The sequence below is a fragment of the Dreissena polymorpha genome, chromosome 3, assembly GCF_020536995.1.
Source record: "Dreissena polymorpha isolate Duluth1 chromosome 3, UMN_Dpol_1.0, whole genome shotgun sequence".
In the NCBI taxonomy this organism is placed as follows: Eukaryota; Metazoa; Mollusca; class Bivalvia; order Myida; family Dreissenidae; genus Dreissena; species Dreissena polymorpha.
This window is the reverse complement of record NC_068357.1, coordinates 37,881,094-37,901,361: the sequence shown is the minus strand read 5'-3', so window position 1 is coordinate 37,901,361 and position 20,268 is coordinate 37,881,094. Positions and strand designations below refer to the sequence as shown.

General features: G+C 35.4%; 1 protein-coding gene across 1 annotated transcript in view; it reads right to left on the bottom strand.

Moving 5' to 3' along the window:
• Positions 1 to 19,894, bottom strand: part of LOC127872159 (neuronal PAS domain-containing protein 1-like) — a 63,032-nt gene extending 43,138 nt beyond the window's left edge. The window contains exons 1-3 of the mRNA XM_052415489.1: positions 19,760 to 19,894; positions 17,169 to 17,286; positions 16,006 to 16,178 (exon numbers count right to left, since the gene is read on the bottom strand). Coding sequence (XP_052271449.1) covers positions 16,006 to 16,178; positions 17,169 to 17,275 — 280 coding nt within the window. The 5' untranslated portion in view covers positions 17,276 to 17,286; positions 19,760 to 19,894. The remainder of the gene's footprint in view (positions 1 to 16,005; positions 16,179 to 17,168; positions 17,287 to 19,759) is intronic.
• Positions 19,895 to 20,268: the final 374 nt, after the last annotated feature.

The window sequence follows — 20,268 nt, the reverse complement described above, 5'->3', positions numbered from 1 at the left end:
AATAAATGTGGCCTCTTGAGTGTTAACAAGATTTTACAATAGCCAAATATATATAGCCATATAAGGAAAAATGCCCCGCTGCTTGGCAGCCATGTTTTCAAGTAAAGGTTACCATTTTTGAAACCATCCAAGATATCAGTGGGACAAATCTTCTGAGCAAGTTTCATGAAGATTGGAAAATAATAAGTGTTAACTCAGGGGTTTTTTTTACTAAGAAAGTGACGCCGATATTCGGCGTCTTCCCCTACCAGAATTTTTCCCCTTAAAATACAATTTCCCCACCAAAAATATCATTTTTCACCAAAATATAATATTTTCTCTCAAAGAAATGTTTATTTTTCCTTGGGCCACGACTTTTATATTTCTTGGTTTACAAAACCGCCGACCCTAATTTTTGGAAAATGGGAAAAAAAATAAAATCGGAAAATCGTCTTTTTTTTATATATTTTATTCCCGACCGCACTGAAAAACGAGCGAAACGAGAAAAAAAAACGATCCGATTTGAGAACGGTTGCGAATAAAATCAAGTAAGTACAATCAACGATTGGTTCACATATATTGAGGAGATCGGGATATTTTTCAATGCGACACAGTATGTACCAGTCCTTTTATGGGCACTTCTCAAAATTTATTTATTTACAGACAATAGGAAAATCAGCGTCAGTAAAATGTCGACCGCATCAAAATTTATTTCCGAGTCTGTGACGCAACTATATTGTTTAACATGTTTATTATATTAAACAAACCCGATATTATAGTAGATAAAAAAAGTATTACCGTGCAATTTGATAATTAGTATAAATAATCCAATAAAACACTGCCATTATTTACGATATATGTGTTTAGGAATTTTGTAAACACGTCCGCCATAGTTAGGAACTGTACAGAAAGTTTGGAAATCGGAACAAATCGGTATATCTCGGAAAATCATTGATAAATGTATTTGTCGTTTTAATGCTTAGGGCCGAGTAATTTCGGCAAATCGGAACTCAACTTGCGTAAAATACTAGCTCAATTAACCGTTAAACTCCGCCTCCGTTCTCTGCAAAAGATTCCAAGGCGGAGCTATGCACGTGCTATTATTAAATTGGAGGATTGCAATTGAGAAACAAACGCACGATTGGTTCGGCATGTTGATTGCTAGACAAAGGAAGCCAATTTTGCCGGCGCGAAATTTGTCGCTTTATTGCTTGAGACAGCAAGCGGCTTTCCTTTGATGACGTCAAACTGTCAATTCACACAGACTGCACATTTTCGGAAGACTTTAACTGGCTCCTTGTTTACAATTCCAGTAAAAACACTTGCTAACATTAAACTTCGGATTAAATTATCAAAATAAAGCAAAAGCCAAGTTGACAAATATGATTGTATTAATTCGCGTCAGTTCAATTAAGACGTTTTGCGTTGTAAATCAACGAGTTTTCATGACAACAACAACTTTAACAAACATTACCGCGACGACGCGGGGATCGATCTACCTCGATTTTTTGCATGGACGATGTCATAAGTCGAATAAGAGCAAACACATACTTTGTGTATGAGTAGTTTATCTTATATGAGATTTATGCAACGGGCATCGCATTGCGTAATGGTGCGCATCGAATTACGGAAATGAAGCGCAGTTTTTCGTTTTAATGGGAGAAGAACGCATGTCATTTAATGGAGTGTTTAAAATATCCTGATGTTACAAAAGGTGCTTTTAGGTGACTCATTTCATTTGAAGATATAGATGGCTTTCATTGCATATTTTGATTTTTCGTCTCTGTGTTAAGGTTATAAAAGATATGATGTCTTTGTTCTGATGTTATTAGTATTAACTAAATTTTCCAATGATGTTTTTTTTTTTTTTTTTTTCGACCGCCCGATGGACCATTTTCAAAATAATTTTTGTAAACCAATAAAAAAAAAAGTTGTGGCCTTGGGGCATTCGACAATTATCCAATTTGCACCATGTACAACGAATTCGCGCTCTCTCTTTCCAGACGAACACACAACATCTGGGAATCCCAGTTATTCTAAATATAGCTCTTAAATAACGTCATGTAAACTGGGCAACTAATCGTAATAATCATGTGACTATTTTACTGGATACCGGTCTTGCGCGAGAAGGGTGTTTCGTCAATTAATTACCGGAAACCAGTCGAATTTTCATCCGGGCTATGTGCAAGCCGAGGTATAAACGTGAAAACAGAAAAAAATGTCTCACAATTAGCATTCTTACACAAACAAAATAAAACATTCGAACTCGGAAGATACTGAACGCATCGAGGCATTTTTTAAGAAAGTATCATCGAAAACCGTTATAACCCAGCAGGATTCCGAGGTAATCAACATCGAACATTGTGAAAGTGAAAGTAGACAATCGGCAGCTGCCGCTCCTTTCCCTTCCAATACTGTAGCAAATCAAGATCGTCAACCCATTCATCATGAAATTGAAATCACAAAATTGACATCGTCCCCCAACCCCAGTACAAAAATATAGTTGAAAACATTTCCCATTATTAGATCTACACCTGCAACTTTATTAAGGACTTTGACTTTAATACCTGTTAAATGTGTTTAAGAACAAAAAGGACAGAGACAAGTCTCTTTTGATGTTATAGACATTGAAATGAACAGTTTTTATTTTTTCCCCTATTATCTCTCTTTCGCACTCTTTTTTCCCCTTTCACCCAGCGTCCAGCGTCTTCCCCTTTCTCTAAAAAAAAACCCTGGTTAACAAGGTTCTACTATAGCCATAAAAGGAAAATGCCCCGCCCCTGGCGGCCATGTTTTTCAACCAACCGGCATCATTTTCGAACTCATCCAAGATATTATTAGGATGAATCTTCTGACCAAGTTTTATGAAGATTGGACAATAAATGTGGCCTCTAGAGTTAACAAGGCAAATGTTGACGCCGCACAACACACAACGGACAAAAAGCGATCACAAAAGCTCACCATGAGCACGTTGTGCTCAGGTGAGCTAAAAACAAAAAGTGTCATCCCTGATAAGACTGTGCGGAGTGCACAGGCTAATCTGGGAAAACACTTTGCCCACATGCATTAAACCCCCTTTTCACAGAGCACTACCCATTTATAGTTACACAAAATAAACACCAACAAAGTATTTACTTTGAGCACAAACAAATGTTCACATGTTCAACATATTTGTTTGCCTTGTGACTACTCATACAAAATACAACAGATTTTTATCATGCAACATTGCATTCAATTATGACTGACTGTTTAAAGATCATAGTAAATAAATTCACTCTCCAGCCAACTGTAACTGTAATATAAACCATACAGCTGTACCTATATGTGCTAAATTTAGTATCATTTGGTTAGCCTTCATGTATGACTGCTCCCATTGTGCCATATGTTTACGTGGTATCTGTTTTTAAATCTTTTTTAAAGCATATTATTTTTCATAGGGTGTTTTGTATAAGTGGTTTCAATATACATGTGTAAACAACTGTAACAGGCAATCAATAAAGCAAAGGGGAATAAGAATGTCCCACAACTTGATTTGTTAGCTGTTTTTACTTCCCTTACAAATGTATTGTTACATTTAACAAATCTGTTCCATTTACAAATACTTCCAGAAAATACCATTTCAGTAGCAGACATGAGAGGAAACTGTTCTTGTCTAATGCATTTGTTTTCTCACAGTTAGTAATTGGTTCCTTGCCATCAATAAAGGGCTGTATTGAACAATAAGGGCTTTCTTTCCTACAGGTGCAGCTAAAGTTTCGCTTTTTAACACCACTATTACAATCATTTTTTAACATTTCACCCACAATACCTCCAATTATTAAGTTTACAACTTAACATTTGACTTTTTATGAAGTTCTTTTAAACACAAATTGTGATTCTTAACTTCAATATACCAATTAAATGGCAAAATAAGTACAGTCCACAGTCCAATGATGACCATGCACTTTCAGGCAGGATTTAAACAAATCAATCAGCAAAGTTCAAACAATATGTGAGCCTCGGTTCGGGAAAATAAAGCGACATGCATATGCATACAGTGTTGTCCCAGATCAGCCTGTGCAGTCGCACAGGCTAATCAGGTACAACACTTTCTGCTATTATGGAATTTTTCATTTCACAAGTCTCTTCTACACCAAAATCAAGTCTAGGCAGAAATAGTTGTCACAGATTAGCATGTGCGGACTTCACAGGTTAATCTGGGATGACGTTTTACACACATGCATTAAGCCAAATGTTCCCGGAATGAGGCTAAATTACAATATCACTAATAAACTATTCTGGTCTGTGGTTTATTAATAGTGCAAGGTATTGTTTAACTAATCAGAAAACAAGCGTAGGTCATTAATTACTTGAGCAGAACTGTCAATTTTAAACATTATTTCATCAAGAATTAAAATACAATACCAATAATACTATAGCCCCATTACATTGAAAATGTTCTCTTAACTATGAGAAAGTGAAACAAACAAGAGCTGTCAGAGGACAGCGCGCTCGACTATTCGAGTGCTTAACATTATAACGAAAACCATCTTGGGGAAATTGTTCATATTTAATAATTTATTAGATGATCTTTCAAAAATAAAAAAAGGACAAAAAAAAATTATTTTTTTTGGGTGGGGGTTTGAGAGGGGGTATAATGTGGGGTGTGGTCATTTATTAGACGATCTTTCAAAAATAAAAAAAGGAGAAACAATTATTATTTTTTTTAGGGGAGGGGTAGGGGGTGAGATGGGGGGGGGGGTATAATGTGTGGTGTGGTAATTTATTACATGATGTTTAAAAAAAAAAATCGGGGGGGGGGAGGTTGGGGGGGGGGGTAAGGGATTCTGGGTACGGGCGTGGGGTATTGTATTATGTAACAAGAGCTGTCAGAGGACAACGAGCTCGACTATTCATATTCAATAATTTTTTAGACAATCTTTCAAAAATAAAAAAGGAAAAAATATTAATTATTTTTTGTGGGGGGGGGGGGGGGGCGGGGGGTTGAGAGGGGGAAAAATGTGGGGTGTGGTCATTTATAAGACAATCTTTCAAAAATAAAAAAAGGAAAAAAAAAAATTGTGGGGGGGGGGGGGTAGGGGGTATTTTAACTTACTCCCTAAAATCGTTTGACACCGACACAGCTTTTGGGGGAAATTTAAGATGTTCTTGAATGTTTTTCTATTTAATTGGCAACAAATATTTGCATTAATGTCTATAAGATGTTTATGATAAATCAAATATAGTGCGTACAACATGTTTCTGACAAAACAGAACGAAGCATGCCTTCGAATTATTGTGTGTAAATGTGTTTGACTTTAAATGAGAACATTTACACTGCATTCGAACATGTACGTATGCTAATGAAGATATGTTAACTTCGTAATCACACAATATGAAGTGTCGTTAATTAATGGAAAAATACACTGGCCTGGCATGTTATTTCCCAAGCTACCAACTCAATGCCAATCTTAAAAACACACCAATGTATGCTTGTAACAGAACAGTACATCGTCTTAATACATACAGTACAGAAGTATGTCACGTTTTCAATACATTTTAGTTCAAAACAAATGTAAAAAAATAATTCATGAAGAAAAGGCATAAAGTAAACTTTCTAAGTATATAATGACAGAAAAATGTGTAAGTGATACCGATTATATGGTATGATTGATGAGGGGGGGGGGTAGGGGGGAGTGAGAGGAGGGTATAATGTAGGGTGTGGTAATTTATTAGATATTTAAAAAAGAAATGGGGGGAAAAGGGGGGGTGGGGGGTGAGAGGCGGGTATAATGTGGGGTGTGGTAATTAGATGATATTTAAAAAAAAATTGGGGGGGGGGGGTAGGCTGGGGGGGGAAGGGTGTCTGGGTAGGGGCGTGGGGTATTGTTTGGATGGAATCCATTGTGGTATTCAGGTAAGTGTTGTTTTGTCAAAGTAATAATAAAATGTGATCATAAATAAAGAAGTTATGGCAATTAAAGCAAAATGTTCAATTTTATCTAAGTGTAAAAGGGGCCATAATTATGTCAAAATGCTTGATACAGTGGTCTGCTCTTGTTTATAGGTTGGGGTAATGTTGGTAAACAAGTATGCAACATATAAAAGCAAAAAGGATATAGCAGGGTTTTCCCCAGGCCATTTATCGGAAATTTTCCGATCAGTGTATTTTTCAGTAAAAGAAAGTGGAGATTGTCCAAAAAAGTCAAGGTTTCTCTATCAGTGTATCAATATAACCTGTTTTAAAAGAGCACTCGGTACCTACTTTCACAAGTAATCGCCATACACACCACATGGGGTAATGGATAATCCACTGATAAGAGAATAGCATGACGCGCATATCGATTATTCTAGCCACATTACACAGTCATTTAAATGCTGACAAGGATGTATCTGGTAACTTTCCAGTCGTCAAACTGTGAAGTTCATTGTCCAATCGGTTACGCGAATGCTTATGAGGGCGGGGTTAACTATCGACCATTATTTTTGATTGACGTCGGGCATGAAGTAAGAGTTTATCGCAGCTTGATTAGCAAAAAGTTGTGCCATTTACGTAATATAAAACAGGTAATTAGTACAGTACATTAAATTAAAGACGGTTTCGGGCATCATCATCACACCTTTTAACTGTAAACAAGTGTTACCTATGACTCATAATTAATACGAGAAATTAATTGCAAGTGGTAAACAATTAATTATTATAGCAGGTAAGTTGTGCAAATGACTCCCGGTTACAATTATGTGATAAAAATTTATTTCCAGTACATGTATATTTCATCATGTCCATTTATAGAACTGATTCACCTCGTGTTTCTGTCATTTATTCGACACGTAACGCGCTTTAACAAATTTTCGATGCATTAATTACACACACTTGTAAATGTTTCGTCCGATAAACGATAGTTAGAAGACTGATGATGGCAACCGCCGTGATCCTCGTGGACAACGTGAATTTCATGCATAATTCCGTCAAAACATTTATTCGACTCGTAAAGTGTTATTAAATTATCGTTGAATTTATAACGCAACGGTTAATATTTGTTGAAATCTCAAATGGCAATTATTAAATTTGTAATCCAAAACCCATTCCCGTAAGTCGATGTTAACGCGTGTTTAATCCGAAACACACTTCCTAATGTAAATGTTACCGCAACGTTAAATATTTTTGCTTCAAATTAGCTGTGCAAATTTATTTTGTGTCGAATCTTTTTCTCAATTAAAAAGAGTGCGAAAATTATGCAGCATGTAAAACGTCGCGTCGTTTGCATACAAAAGCGTGCGTGTATTGAGCGTTTTAACAAGCACACAACAGGTCAGGGTATTGACGCATATTCAGAGGCAATATTTCATCAAATCTTTAAATAGTCACTTAAAAAATTGCAAGGTTTGTGTTAAAGAAATAATTGAGAGCTTTTATCGTAAATATATACCAGAAAGTGATTGATAAAAACGGAATAAACGGGATTATCGAATAATAAATAGAAACTTGAAAAATAGTAAGTATACAGTAGTAGAGTTGGGTTGAAACGGATGTATTTGGGAATCGTTCGAGTCGGGATTTTACTATCTGTGCGGGAAAGTTTTAAAACAATTAAACAATATAAAAAAAATATATTTCTAAATGACTGGTTTTTTTTTTTGAAGAGTCACAGCGCTGTTTTTCTTTGAGTTATAACGCACTACAGAACGTGAATTGACACGTTAATTTAAAAAAAATCAACATCGGGAGGGGACACCATAATTATGACAAAATGCTTGATAGAGTTGTCTGCTATTGTTTATAGGTTGGGGTCATGTTGGTAAACAAGTATGCAAAATATGAAAGCAATATGTCAAGGGACAATGAAAATAATTGGGGGTAGTACAAAAACTTTAACATTTGCACTCTAATGGCACGGCACGGAAACGCCGACGACGTGGTGAGTAGGATAGCTCCACAATATATATTTCATATATAATAATCAAGCAAAAAACCACACTGAATGAATCTATCAATCAACAACCAATCCTATCAGAGTTATTATTGTCCAAACAATCAAAAAGTTGTTGATTTAGATTTTTATGACTGCCATATTCGTAGGACATATTACATAGTTGCCTAGTCGTCTAATAAATGATTCAGTCAGGCTAAGTAGCAATAAAATACTGTGTTATATTGCCATTTTCTGACTGATGCTAGTTTAACAATAATTAGCACATACAGTTCAATTTTTCAATAGTCTTTTTGAATTATATTAATGGACTTTGTTGATGCCAGTGAATGACATTAACAAAATTCCATTTCATTGTCCAAAACAAAAAATTATTCACATTTTAACCGTCATGATTTCAAAATTATTATTTGCAATTTAAATTAATTGGTTAGTTTTTTTCAATGCGTTAATTTCACAATATTTACAACCAGAGAGTTATAAATTGCTGAATCATACATTAAGACGCTTTTGAAATTAACATTTAATACTGTTTTGAATCCACAGACTTTGCTAACTAAATGGTGTGTCGATCATGCTATTTTATGTAGTTATATTTAATAATCAGGGATCATATTTTTTTCGGTTTTGTCGGTCCTAGACTGATTGGGGTCATGAAAGACCGATTGAAAATCCCAAACAGTCGGTCCAATTCTGTTTGCTATTAAAATTTCCATGTCATGAAATTGATTACACAGTGTACATGCTAACACACCCTAATGACATTCTTATCTCGATTAGGTGTGATGACCCATTCGCTGCAGTCTCTAAACCGGTCAGGACCGGTTTATTGCACGTCAGACCAAGAATCAAAAACTTGTGAACATCGGATTAAAGACGCTTCTGAAAAGACGCGTCTGAATGCACACGCTGTAACTAAACAAAACATGCCGATACATTTTCCACCAGCGTAATAATCCGGTAATATAATTATGAATGAAAGTCGCGAATCTGATCGACAGAACAGCCGAAAGTTATTTTTATGGGCTGAACTTCACATAAAATAGTACACAAGAAAAATAATATACATTGAATAAATCTTTAGTAAAACCGTGTTAGAATCGAAATAATTTGTGTACATTATACTTTGTTATTGAATAACTCACGACCGGAAAATTAGATGCGTGGTTTCAAATGCCACGCTCTCGTGATTAAATCCCTACGCATCTAAACTATCGGCCGTGGGTTATTTGACAACAAATTATTTCTTAATTATTTGGTTTGTTGTTGTCAGTAGCCAACCTACGCACAGACATTTGTTTGGTTCAGTGCATGTTTGTAAGCTATTATCGAGTCGACAACAATTTAATACATCGGTATAGACTTACACAGATTAATGATATTGACAACGATGAAAAAAGTCTGATAAAACAGCACACGAAACAACAATGAAATACCAAATGATAAAACCAGTTGAGAAAACTCGTTCCGTTAAAAAAAAATGCCTAAGGGAATTTTACTTGTACGTGTATTATACCAAAATCAATGGTATATTTTTTAACGTAATTTGTCATGATTTCGGATATACATTTTCGGATACTTTTCCCCGTTTATATCCGGACCGATCGATGTTGCGGGAAAATATGATCCCATGTTAATAATAGTTTTAATGGATTGGAAACAATATTTTCAGATTAGTAATTTTTGTGACACAAGTAGCATTTAACATTAAAGAAAACAGAGTGATGCCCTTCTAAAAACAGTTAAAAAGATTTCAACTGCAATTTTCCTGAGAAGCTGTTCTCTACAAAATATACAGCAAAGAAATGTCATACATTCATACACGTTGTTTAATGCAAACTTTGACAACAGAATGCTGTCTTATTGCTGAAAGGTTACGTCTCCAGAGAATTTTAATCAATATCACGCTAAAGAATTATAACATTTGTTTTTGCCTTGATTCTAGCAGACTAAAAGAAATAACAGTGTTTACTTTATGTATCACTATCAGGGAAAATCCCTTTTTGTAATGATTAGTTGCCCCACTCCATTAGAGCAGCTGCTGATTCTATATTCCTTTGTTTTGTGATTCAAGATGTGATTCAATTCTTTTTATTTGAGCTTACTCTGGGAAAATAGTGCTTAATGCATGTGCGTAAATTGTATACGCAGATCAGCCTGTACTGGATTGGGCTTCTCTGCACTGACACTTTCCGCCTAAGGTCTAAGACTGTTTTTTTAAGAAAAAACTTCCTTCACATGAACAATTCAATAAAAGCTGAAAGTGCATTGCCAGATTAGCCAGTGCTGACTGCGCAGGCTAATCATCTGGGACTCCACTTAAAGCACATACATTATGACCTGTTTTACCAGAATGCTTTTTGCAAAATAATGTAACACAGGGCTGAACACAGGAATTTTTGACTGGGAGAACCTTGGAGGGGATGGGAGGAGTCTGCCCCCTTGTATTATTATTTTTTATTTTACACTTTAAAAGCTGGAATTTAATGCTTACTTTTTTTGTGATATAAATTTATGGAATTTCACCAGTAAATCAGTACCTTTCTTAAGTCTCCATCTTTCACTATTTTTTAAAGCTTCAGATTTCAGAAATGTTAGATGAAGAAGGAAAGCAAACTTTGAAAATCAAAAACCTTTATTAAGAAATGTATCATAAAGTATGACTGACATATAGCCATTATAGTATTTTATCGTTGAATTCAAACCTCATCTAAAGTAAATTCCTAATAAAATGTTTATCAACTACTACTCATTATTACTTCCATCATCAACACACATAAACCATAACAATTGTCTACACTCTACAACTCCGACATTAAATTAGACTTTGTCATTTCCTCTATAATAACTGTTTTCTGGAGGTTTTTTATGCAACGCTTTCAGATATTGAGCTAACTTTTGGTATGTGAGTCTACCTTTATGACTTACATCCATGACTAACAGATGAAGTGTGGAAATTGTTCCAGTCCATTGAATTTTGGCAAAGTTATGGGCCTTTGGCTTAATTTTTTTCTCTCATAACCGTTTTCCAGAGGATTTTTCATGCAACTCTTTCAGATATTGAGCTAATTTCGATGCCCCCAGTAGTGTGTCATATAGAAGTCAGACTGTCCATCTGTCTATCTGTGGCATTTAATTTTCTGGACTTATTTTAAAAACGCTTTAAGATATTTACCTGATATTTGGTGTGTGAGTCTACCTACATGACTTACAGATGAGTTTCGTTCGGGTCCATTGCTTTCTGGCAAAGTTATGGGCCTCTGACTTAGACAAAGAAACTTACCGGTTCAAATAATGATGATTATCAATATCGCTAATTGCTTCCAACATTATTTGTTTTTCACAAATTATCAACATCAGGAATTTTCAGACCTTCGACCTGTCTCAGTTGATACCATTCGCTGACAAGTATGATCATTTAGCTTATTGATCAGCACTTATGGATACAGATCCTCACACTTTCTTTATAATGATGAATCAAATAGCTCAACACATATGTGCACATCTCTTTAGAGAGAAGTCTTACGTGGTCTCTAAAAATGTAGTTCACAGATTCACATTAGTACACTGTGTAAGAATAAATGATCAGTAGAAATAAATATTGGTGCTAGACAGAACTACTTAGCCTTTAAAGAATAGAAAAATGGACCGGGAAATCTCAATGTGTTCTTCCTGCAGGTGCGGCGCATAAACATTACATTAATAGCAGCATGTATTACGAGACTCGCTCTGTGAAAAAAGGGCTTAATGCATGTGGGTAGTGTAGGCACAGTTTTCCAAGAATGAAGATCATATAAGCTTCCTGCATCAAGATGCTGGGGCATTAACATTACAATTAATGTATAAACAAATGCCCAAGAATCATAAATGTAATGGTGCTTTTTATAGCATAAATGGCGGGTTTGCCCTGTATGCAAAGGAATATATTGCTGATAATTACTATGTACCTTATTCATACACAAGAGATGAGAGACTGCAAAATACAGATTGAATAATTAACACAGCAATTGAACAGCATAGACTATGGTGTAACTTCAAAATTTACAACACACTCCTAAACAGGCATCCTATATATACAACGTGTTTTATTCCAATGTCAGATTAAAAGATGTGTTCAGTAATTAAACTGTTTAAGGTTTTGCTATAAAAAAATATCTGGTATAGAATACACATTTTTGAATTGTCTAAGCATAGTCACATGCTGACTGACATCTGTGTATTTGTTCATATTAGGTCAGTAACGTTAAATGACATCCAAAAAATGATGACGACAATAATTATAGTGTAGCTAACTTTTCTCCTATTATAACATTGATGCTAATACATTTATAACTGACTTCATGGTAAGCCCAAGATTAATTTACTGACCATGTATCACATCGTATTTAGGGTCATCTAAAAGCTTTGTAACTAATATTGGTTTTGCTGTAAAGCCTAGAGCATATCCCTGAACAGAAATTTTTCACCTAGCCTTCTTTCCTATCTATTTGTTCAGCCCTATCTATTCGTGAACGATCTTCACGCGAAATTTGCCGCAATCCGAACGGTTGCGCGTTCCCGGTTTCTATACCAGTTTTGACAGGAGGTATTTTGCTCCCCAGATATGTGAAAAATATGAACTAAAAGCTTAAGTAATATATTCAATTAACTATTTTTCAAAATATAAACCAACCTTTCACCAACAGTCATCCTTTTAATGAAATATGCTTATAATTCACATTTTTTCTCTGTGTTTTCATTTGTCTTTCCGTCTGCAAGGCTGTTTGGAATGCCCAGATCAAATGACCTTATTTTATCAAGTCATACAGACACTTTAGCAAAAAAATGGAGGCCCACAATGGGGTAACAGTGATGTCTTTAGTCAATTAATTTTCAATTAACGTTATGGCGTTTATCTTTTTGAAAATTCTACAATTGTTGAGCCCTATAATTCCTAATCATTTCTTTCGTTCAAAAGCACATGGCAAGTATAGAAACCATACAAAAGATAAAATTCTAAAGGCTTACTATGATGTAAAGAATCATAGATCATCTCTGGGCAAGGCGGCGAGGGAATACGGTGTCCCCTACCACACATTGAAGGACAGAGTCTCTGGCAAGGTTGATCCTGAAGATTTTGCGAGGGAAACCGTACTTGAGACAGAAGAGGAACTGAGGCTGGTAGAACATGCGAAACAATGTGCAAGATTGGGATACGGGTATTTAAATATGGAAATGAAAAAACTTGCCGGCGAACTGGCGTTCAAGCTTGGAAGAAGAAAAAGAGACAAACCCCTAAGTAACTGCTGGCTTTATGGTTTCTTGGGATGTGGGAGAGAAAGGCTTTCAACACTAAAGCCATATGCTCTTGATTCCAACAGAGCGAAAAATACTACCCCAGAGGCCGTTCAGACATACTTTGACAATCTTAAGAATACCATTGACACCCTACATCTTGAAAACAGGCCAGACCTGGTATTTAATATGGACGAGACTGGCATAAGTCCAGAGCAAAGACCGCCAAATATTATTGCCCCTTCTAATGAAAAACCACATTCAGTAAGGTCCCCACGATCAGCGACGACTACCCTCATAGCATGTGCCAACCCAGCTGGAAGCAACATTCCTCCCTACTTTGTTTTTGATGAGGTATACAAACGAATATCGAATATCTATGCCATTAACCATTGCTTAAACAATTTTACGTCAGACAATTTTTAATTACGAACATGACTTCATAAGTAAAAAAACACTGTAAAAGAAAAAGAAACTCAATATGTATCTCATTTAAAACGATAAATTGATAGTGACCAAATGATATTAAGTCTCTTTCGATCAATACTACCGATATGTTTCGGACTTAAATCTAAATAATATGTTATAATTTAACAGGTAAAAGATTCAACGAAGACTTAATGAAAGGTGCATCTGCTGGGGCCGGTTATGCTATGTCCGATTCCTGGTGGTCAACGACCACAGTTTTTCCGTTATAACCTAAAAATCCATTTTCTTAAACATGTAAAACGGGACCACGAGAACTAACCCGTCCTACTTATACTCGATGGACATACAACTCATACATCATCCGAGTTGATCCAATGGGCCTTTCCAACAACATATACATATTTGTATTGCCGGCGCATACTTCACGTTTTACAACCTCTTGATGTCGCAGTGTTCGGGCCATTCAAGCGGTTTTATTACAGCGAATGTGCTGCGTACATGAAAACCAACATGGGTAAAATCGTAACTAAGTATGATATAGCTGCCATCGCCTGTCAAGCGTATCTTAAGGCTATGAGTCCGTGGAACATTGTGTCTGCCTTTAAGAAAACAGGCATATACCCACTTGACAAGACAGCAATTTCACAGAACCAATTATACCCGTGTGAATCATTTAGAGACAAGACACTGCTTCAAAAGATAAATGCACTTTGTTCAGGAAAAGAGGCAATCGATGCTTATCTACAAAAAAAGTCAGAAGCAGAACAAAAAAAACAACTGTGCAAACCAATAAAAATAAATGTAACTGCATGAATAAGAAACAAAAACCTTCTAAACCAGACCCTGGTGGTAAGGAAATTACGAGCGAGCAGTACATTGAAGAATTAGACTTGTATTCCCTCAAAAGGATGATGTGACCCCAGCGCTGCCGCAGCTGACAAAAAGGCCACAGCCCTCTACAAGTGGGTTAAATGTCATTCACATAAATGACAGCGACAACAAAATGGATTCAGATGGGGAAAGCAAGGTTTGCTGCGTATGTGGACTTTTTTATCCACGCAGAGCTGACAAAAATTCGTTTACTAAAATAGTCAACTGGGCACAGTGTGATGAGTGTGGACATTGGGTTCACCTTGCTTTCTGTGACAAGAAAAGAGTCTTGAGGAGGGGAGATGTTTTTTGGTGCATGCACTGCATAATTTTAACTTCAAGTAAAACTTTGTTCTCTTTTTTTGTTGTTAATATATCTAAGTGTATTTCTGTTTAGATGTTTATCTTAATTCTACATTTGTTACTTGTCTTCATTTATGATTAATGACAGAAAATATAATTTCTGACAGCAAATGTAATATATTCTCGTGGCGAAAGGGCTCGTCTTATATGCCTCTATCATAGTGCAATGCACTGATCTCTGTATCCCCTTCCAAGGCCTCTAATTAGGTGCGCGTTACGTCATCGGATGACGTGAACGAATACATAGGAAACGTTTGGATGATTCTGATGTGTTGACAGCAACCTTTGTAAGTAAGTAAGTTGTGTTATCAAAGTTATCGACATGTTTTTGTTGTTTAAACTTATAGATAAGACATTTCTTAAACTTTGTTTAATAGTTTCATTCATCCATATCAACATTTAAGGCGCATGCGCGCGTTCAACCTCTAAGGTGAACAGATAGACAGGAAAACAGGCTATATGTTTCATACCCAAGTAATAAATACTTATAATATGGCGAGGTATTTTCAATACTTTCTGTAGAATCTGTTCCGAAGTCTTCAGGGCTGGGACTAAATGACCACGACACGGGAGGAAAATGCACTACCCCTCTAACACGGTTTGATTAAACTCTATATGTTTATAGGTCCATACAAATAAATAACTATTCATACAACAAGTTTGGCATTTATAAGGAGGAAATCAACTGATGGGACGAAAAATCACAACCCTGTTCTCTTTATCATAGCCCTTATCAGGTGTAACTCAAAGTCAAGCATATAGTTTTGTAACAAACACAAAACTTCTTATATATCTTTCAAAACCAAAATATAGAACAAAATTGTTACCAATGTAACAACTTTATTTGCGACCCCAACGTATAGAAACAGATATTTTCAGGTCAATATACGTGTAAGATTTTTAGGCAGTGTTGTTTTTTGGTTAAATTTGAAGCCAACATTTGACCCCATTCCCAATCTCAAAAAGTATTTTTCCCAAATGACTGTCTACAATTCCAAATACAGGTAGTTTTTTTTAAACACCCTGTTTTAAATCTCAATTTTAAAGTTTCTTCTTAATCAGCTGTTTTTGTTAAACCTTAGCAAATATAATTTTAAACACACTGTTTTTCTACAAACATATTAACGTGCTTATCTGAGCCGTAAAAGGTTAACTGTTTAATTGATGGTTCCATTCCTACCTTTCTGTACAAAGTGCTTGATTTTCAGGTAGCAGATGGCCAGTTTGATCACCGCTGCCTTGTCCATCTTTTGTAGGACGGAGTCTGCAATTGGCAGTTCTGATATCAGGTCATTCATCGCAATGTTTTCCTTGTCCCGACGACATTTTGCTGCAATTCGGGACTTCTCACCCCTGAAGAAAAACATGGTTTGAGTTAATGTCGAAAATCATGGCCATGGAGGCGTTTGTCTTTACATTATGAACCAAATACTTCTGTTTTATCATTGGATACCGAGTGTGTGAATTTCGAGTTTATTAGGTCATTTCCGAGCCAGAGGCTAAATTGTGAGTAGACCTGGAGTGTTCCCCAGCCGTCCAACCTAATTACCTTACTGGACTCACGAAAGTTGGGACAAATTTTGAAATATAGCTGCAATTTTCCAGATATATCGTTTAACAGAAAAAAAATCTATTTTGATATGGCCTTGTGTTGTGAGGGCAAGCAGGAGTACCAAGTGCATATCCTAGTCCAGTGTTTTTTTTATACATAAATAGATAGCTCATGGATCAAAACCCTTAATGATTCAGAGTTCAACAACAATCTAACTCTACATGTTGATGAGCCAAATCATTTCCAAAATGGTAGGCTTTCATGATAGCAACAGTTTCCAAGTAACCAGATTCATTCCCAAACTGAGAACAAAATCAGTGCATTATGTAAAGCAATAAAAATGCAATAACTAGAAAAAGACTTACAGAACATGTAATTTTTTAAACAAAATATGTCAATAGTATGACTTTGCAGCATAAGTAATCGTTCTTCTGTGAATTCAAATGTTTGGTGCCACCTTATGAGGAGTCAGACATTAAGGAAAAAGTTCTGACAACAACAATTTCACAAAATGCCATATGCTGCCAGCTAGATCAAGGTCAGCAAAAGCATTCGCACAGCTAGTGTGGAGCTGTCTGTCCGCAGCACAGCTAGTCTGGAGCTGTCTGTCCGCAGCACAGCTAGTCTGGAGCTGTCTGTCCGCAGCACAGCTAGTCTGGAGCTGTCTGGGCAGGTTTGTGGTTTCATTAAGAGAAAAAGCAGCAGAACATATTATACTTGTAGGCACTGTTAAAAGGAGCACACAAATACAATAACATTTCAGGCTTCTAACCCAGAGATATAAATCTTACCTTGTAAGTTTTGAATGTGGTTTTCCATTCTGATCACACTTGGTCCGTTCACTGTCTGAACCACAGTCCATGGAATCCTCAAAACCATTCATGTTATGACCATTCATGTTACAGTATTCTGAAATAAAAGACCATTATTGAGTTCATAAAAGAAACATGTAGCACAAGTAAAAACTACAGTTTTCACTACTATCTACAAAATGAATGAATAAAGTAATGTCAGAGTAAAAAGTGCACTTCGGTAAAAAAAGACATGAATAATAAATAATTTGTTTTAAACAAAAAGTTAAACATTCTCTTAGCAGGGTTATTTTTAACCTCTGAATTTTCACATCCCATTAACAAAACCCATTTCTTCCACTCATCCGTGGGGATGGATGGTATCGAGATTGCATAAATTGAAGAAGAAAATACAACAGGCAAACTTTATGTTGACACAGCCTTCCTATTCCTCTGCGCTTGTACCTTATGTACTCCACTACACAAATATGAGCAATGCATAACGGGCTACTTAAGCGATACAATGATTGTAGAAAAGTTAAGAATATGATGAAGCTTGAAATGGAAATTGTATGTATTTTTAGGTATGTATTTTTAGAGAAAGCCATAACTTACAAAAAGTAAAAATAAAACGTTCTCAATATCTTATTTGACAGGAGAACAACAATATATGATATATCCATGATAATGTATAAGTTACTTTATAACATTATGTTGGTTTTGAGAATTATTAAAATTGCATTTTTCACATTATGTCTAGCATTTGAATAAAGAGTAAAATTTGAAACAATTTAACCCTTTCCCACTTACATGTAGTAGCAAAGTGAAAATGGCTATGTGCAAACAGCATAAAACCAGAACAGCCTGCAAGTAACTTGCCGCCTGATCAGGTTTTATGCTGTTTGCTGCACATCAGTATCTTAAGTTTGGAGATATTGCCTTAAAAATTGAATCTCGTAAGAAACTGGTCTAAAATAATATATTACTTTCTAAGGCACAACAAATGCGTGAAAATACGTATTTAAGTTGTAAGGTAGTAAGAGTGTTACTTTAAAGACATATAATGATTAATGAAGCTTAAATAATTAAAAAAGTATTAAAAAATCTGTGAACATATGTAAAGTAGTTTCATACATCTAAGAAAGTACACAATCTAGCAAAACTAGTTTTCAACTGCACAACAAACTGATATACAGTTAAGTCCGGTAATCTTGCGCGTCCGGAATCTTGCGCACTCCGCAGTTTGCGAATTTCGAAGACGACGAATGGTTTTCTTAAGTGATGAAAGATGGACTTTCACATTTTTAAGAATTCACGAATTAAAAAGGAATGTATTCCATGCAAAATTAAATTCGATCAATATATTTTCACCGGATGCGTCATCCCTATACATTGTACATGTATCATAAACACTGACCTTCTTACGATAAATTCGAAATGAATCACAAGTTCCCTGCAGTCTTTAGCGTTTTTATAATTAAAATTAAGAATTTATAAATCCAAGGTGTAATTGCACAATATTCGATCAGTTATGTTGTTTTTTTTTATCAATCAACATATGTCATCATTTCTTGCCATTCTGTCAAACCACATTTGGTACGATCTCCGCATGCGCAATGGCCTAGTTTTGATATTTTCTGTTAACTATGGAAGCATGAACGTTGTAAAATTAAACCTGTTATGTATAAACATTTTTTTCACGCTAGAAATCAATTGATTTAAAATTTTAATGTTTCTTTTGCAACAGTCAACATCAAAGAAATACAGCTATTAATACACATTGAATTTGAATGGTTTTACAAACTGATTGTTTTAATAATTTTCTGGAATGTTTTTTGTCAATAATTGGACTTCATATGTCTACAATTTTGCCTAAATGAGGTCATTACACCAAGTGCGCAAGATTAGCGGACAATGTCATAGTTAAAAATGAGGTGAGTCATGTTTGTTATTGAAATCAAATCGGACAGTTCTCCATTGAATTAATCAGATATTTTTGTGTTAATAAGCACATGAACTTCTTATTTTCATAATAAATTAGATATTGTGTTGTCAATTTATAAAAGAACATGTTATTAAACCAATTGAGCCTTAACTGCGCAAGATTACCGCACAGCATTGTATTCTTTTATGTTAAAGGGACTGTCAACCATGACGACGAAGAAAAGAAAAGTTGTAAAATACCGTATTGTTTTACAATTATTAGTTTGTATTGATTAAAATATCATAAGAAAGTTGCTACAATATTTGGTAAAATGTGTTTGAGTTCAGCAATACAGCTCTAGGCCACAGTGTATGTATATCCAAAAGAGAAACCTTCTGAGACTCCGAGGTCATTCTATGATGACAATGCAGTAATACGATATTGGCATCAATACAACTGAAATAAGAACATTTGGACAGGATTATATTTAAAAAAATGTATGTACGATGAATCAAAGGTTGAAATTTCATCTTAAAATTGACTGTCGTAAATGATAAAAGTTTGTTTATAAGTTGATAGAATTTGATCAACAACATTACTTGCGCAAGTTTTCTATATATATAAAGAACTAATCAACAGCATTTATAACCGTAAGGCGTATGATTACCATTGGTATCAACGGTGATGACATTATATTTCTTCCAACAAAATCCCTTTTGACACACCTGACCATAACATTTAACACACCTGACGATAACAAGTCACCATTTTGGGTTAATGTTATATGCAGACGCGCCCAACAGATTGCATAGCGCAGATTGTACTACATTAAGTGTATATCCCAGTGTGTACTGCGTCATCAAAAATTGAGTATTTTCTTGTTGCAGGTGTATTCACCGGAAAAGATTTAATCAATTGTATGATGTTTATTTCATCAAAGACCTATAGAATGTTATCTATAGGTCTTTGATTTCACAGACGAAATTTATCTGCAGCCGTGCAATCTTCACATTGTGTAATATGTTTTGAAACTGCGATTGGGAATAAATGAAGGTCCCCAGACAACTCACCAAAAGCCAACTCGCCCCAAGACAACTCGCCCCAAAATATGGTCAACTCTCCCGAATTCAATTTTTTTTCTCCCCAAATAAAAGACAACTCGCCCCAAATGAAATG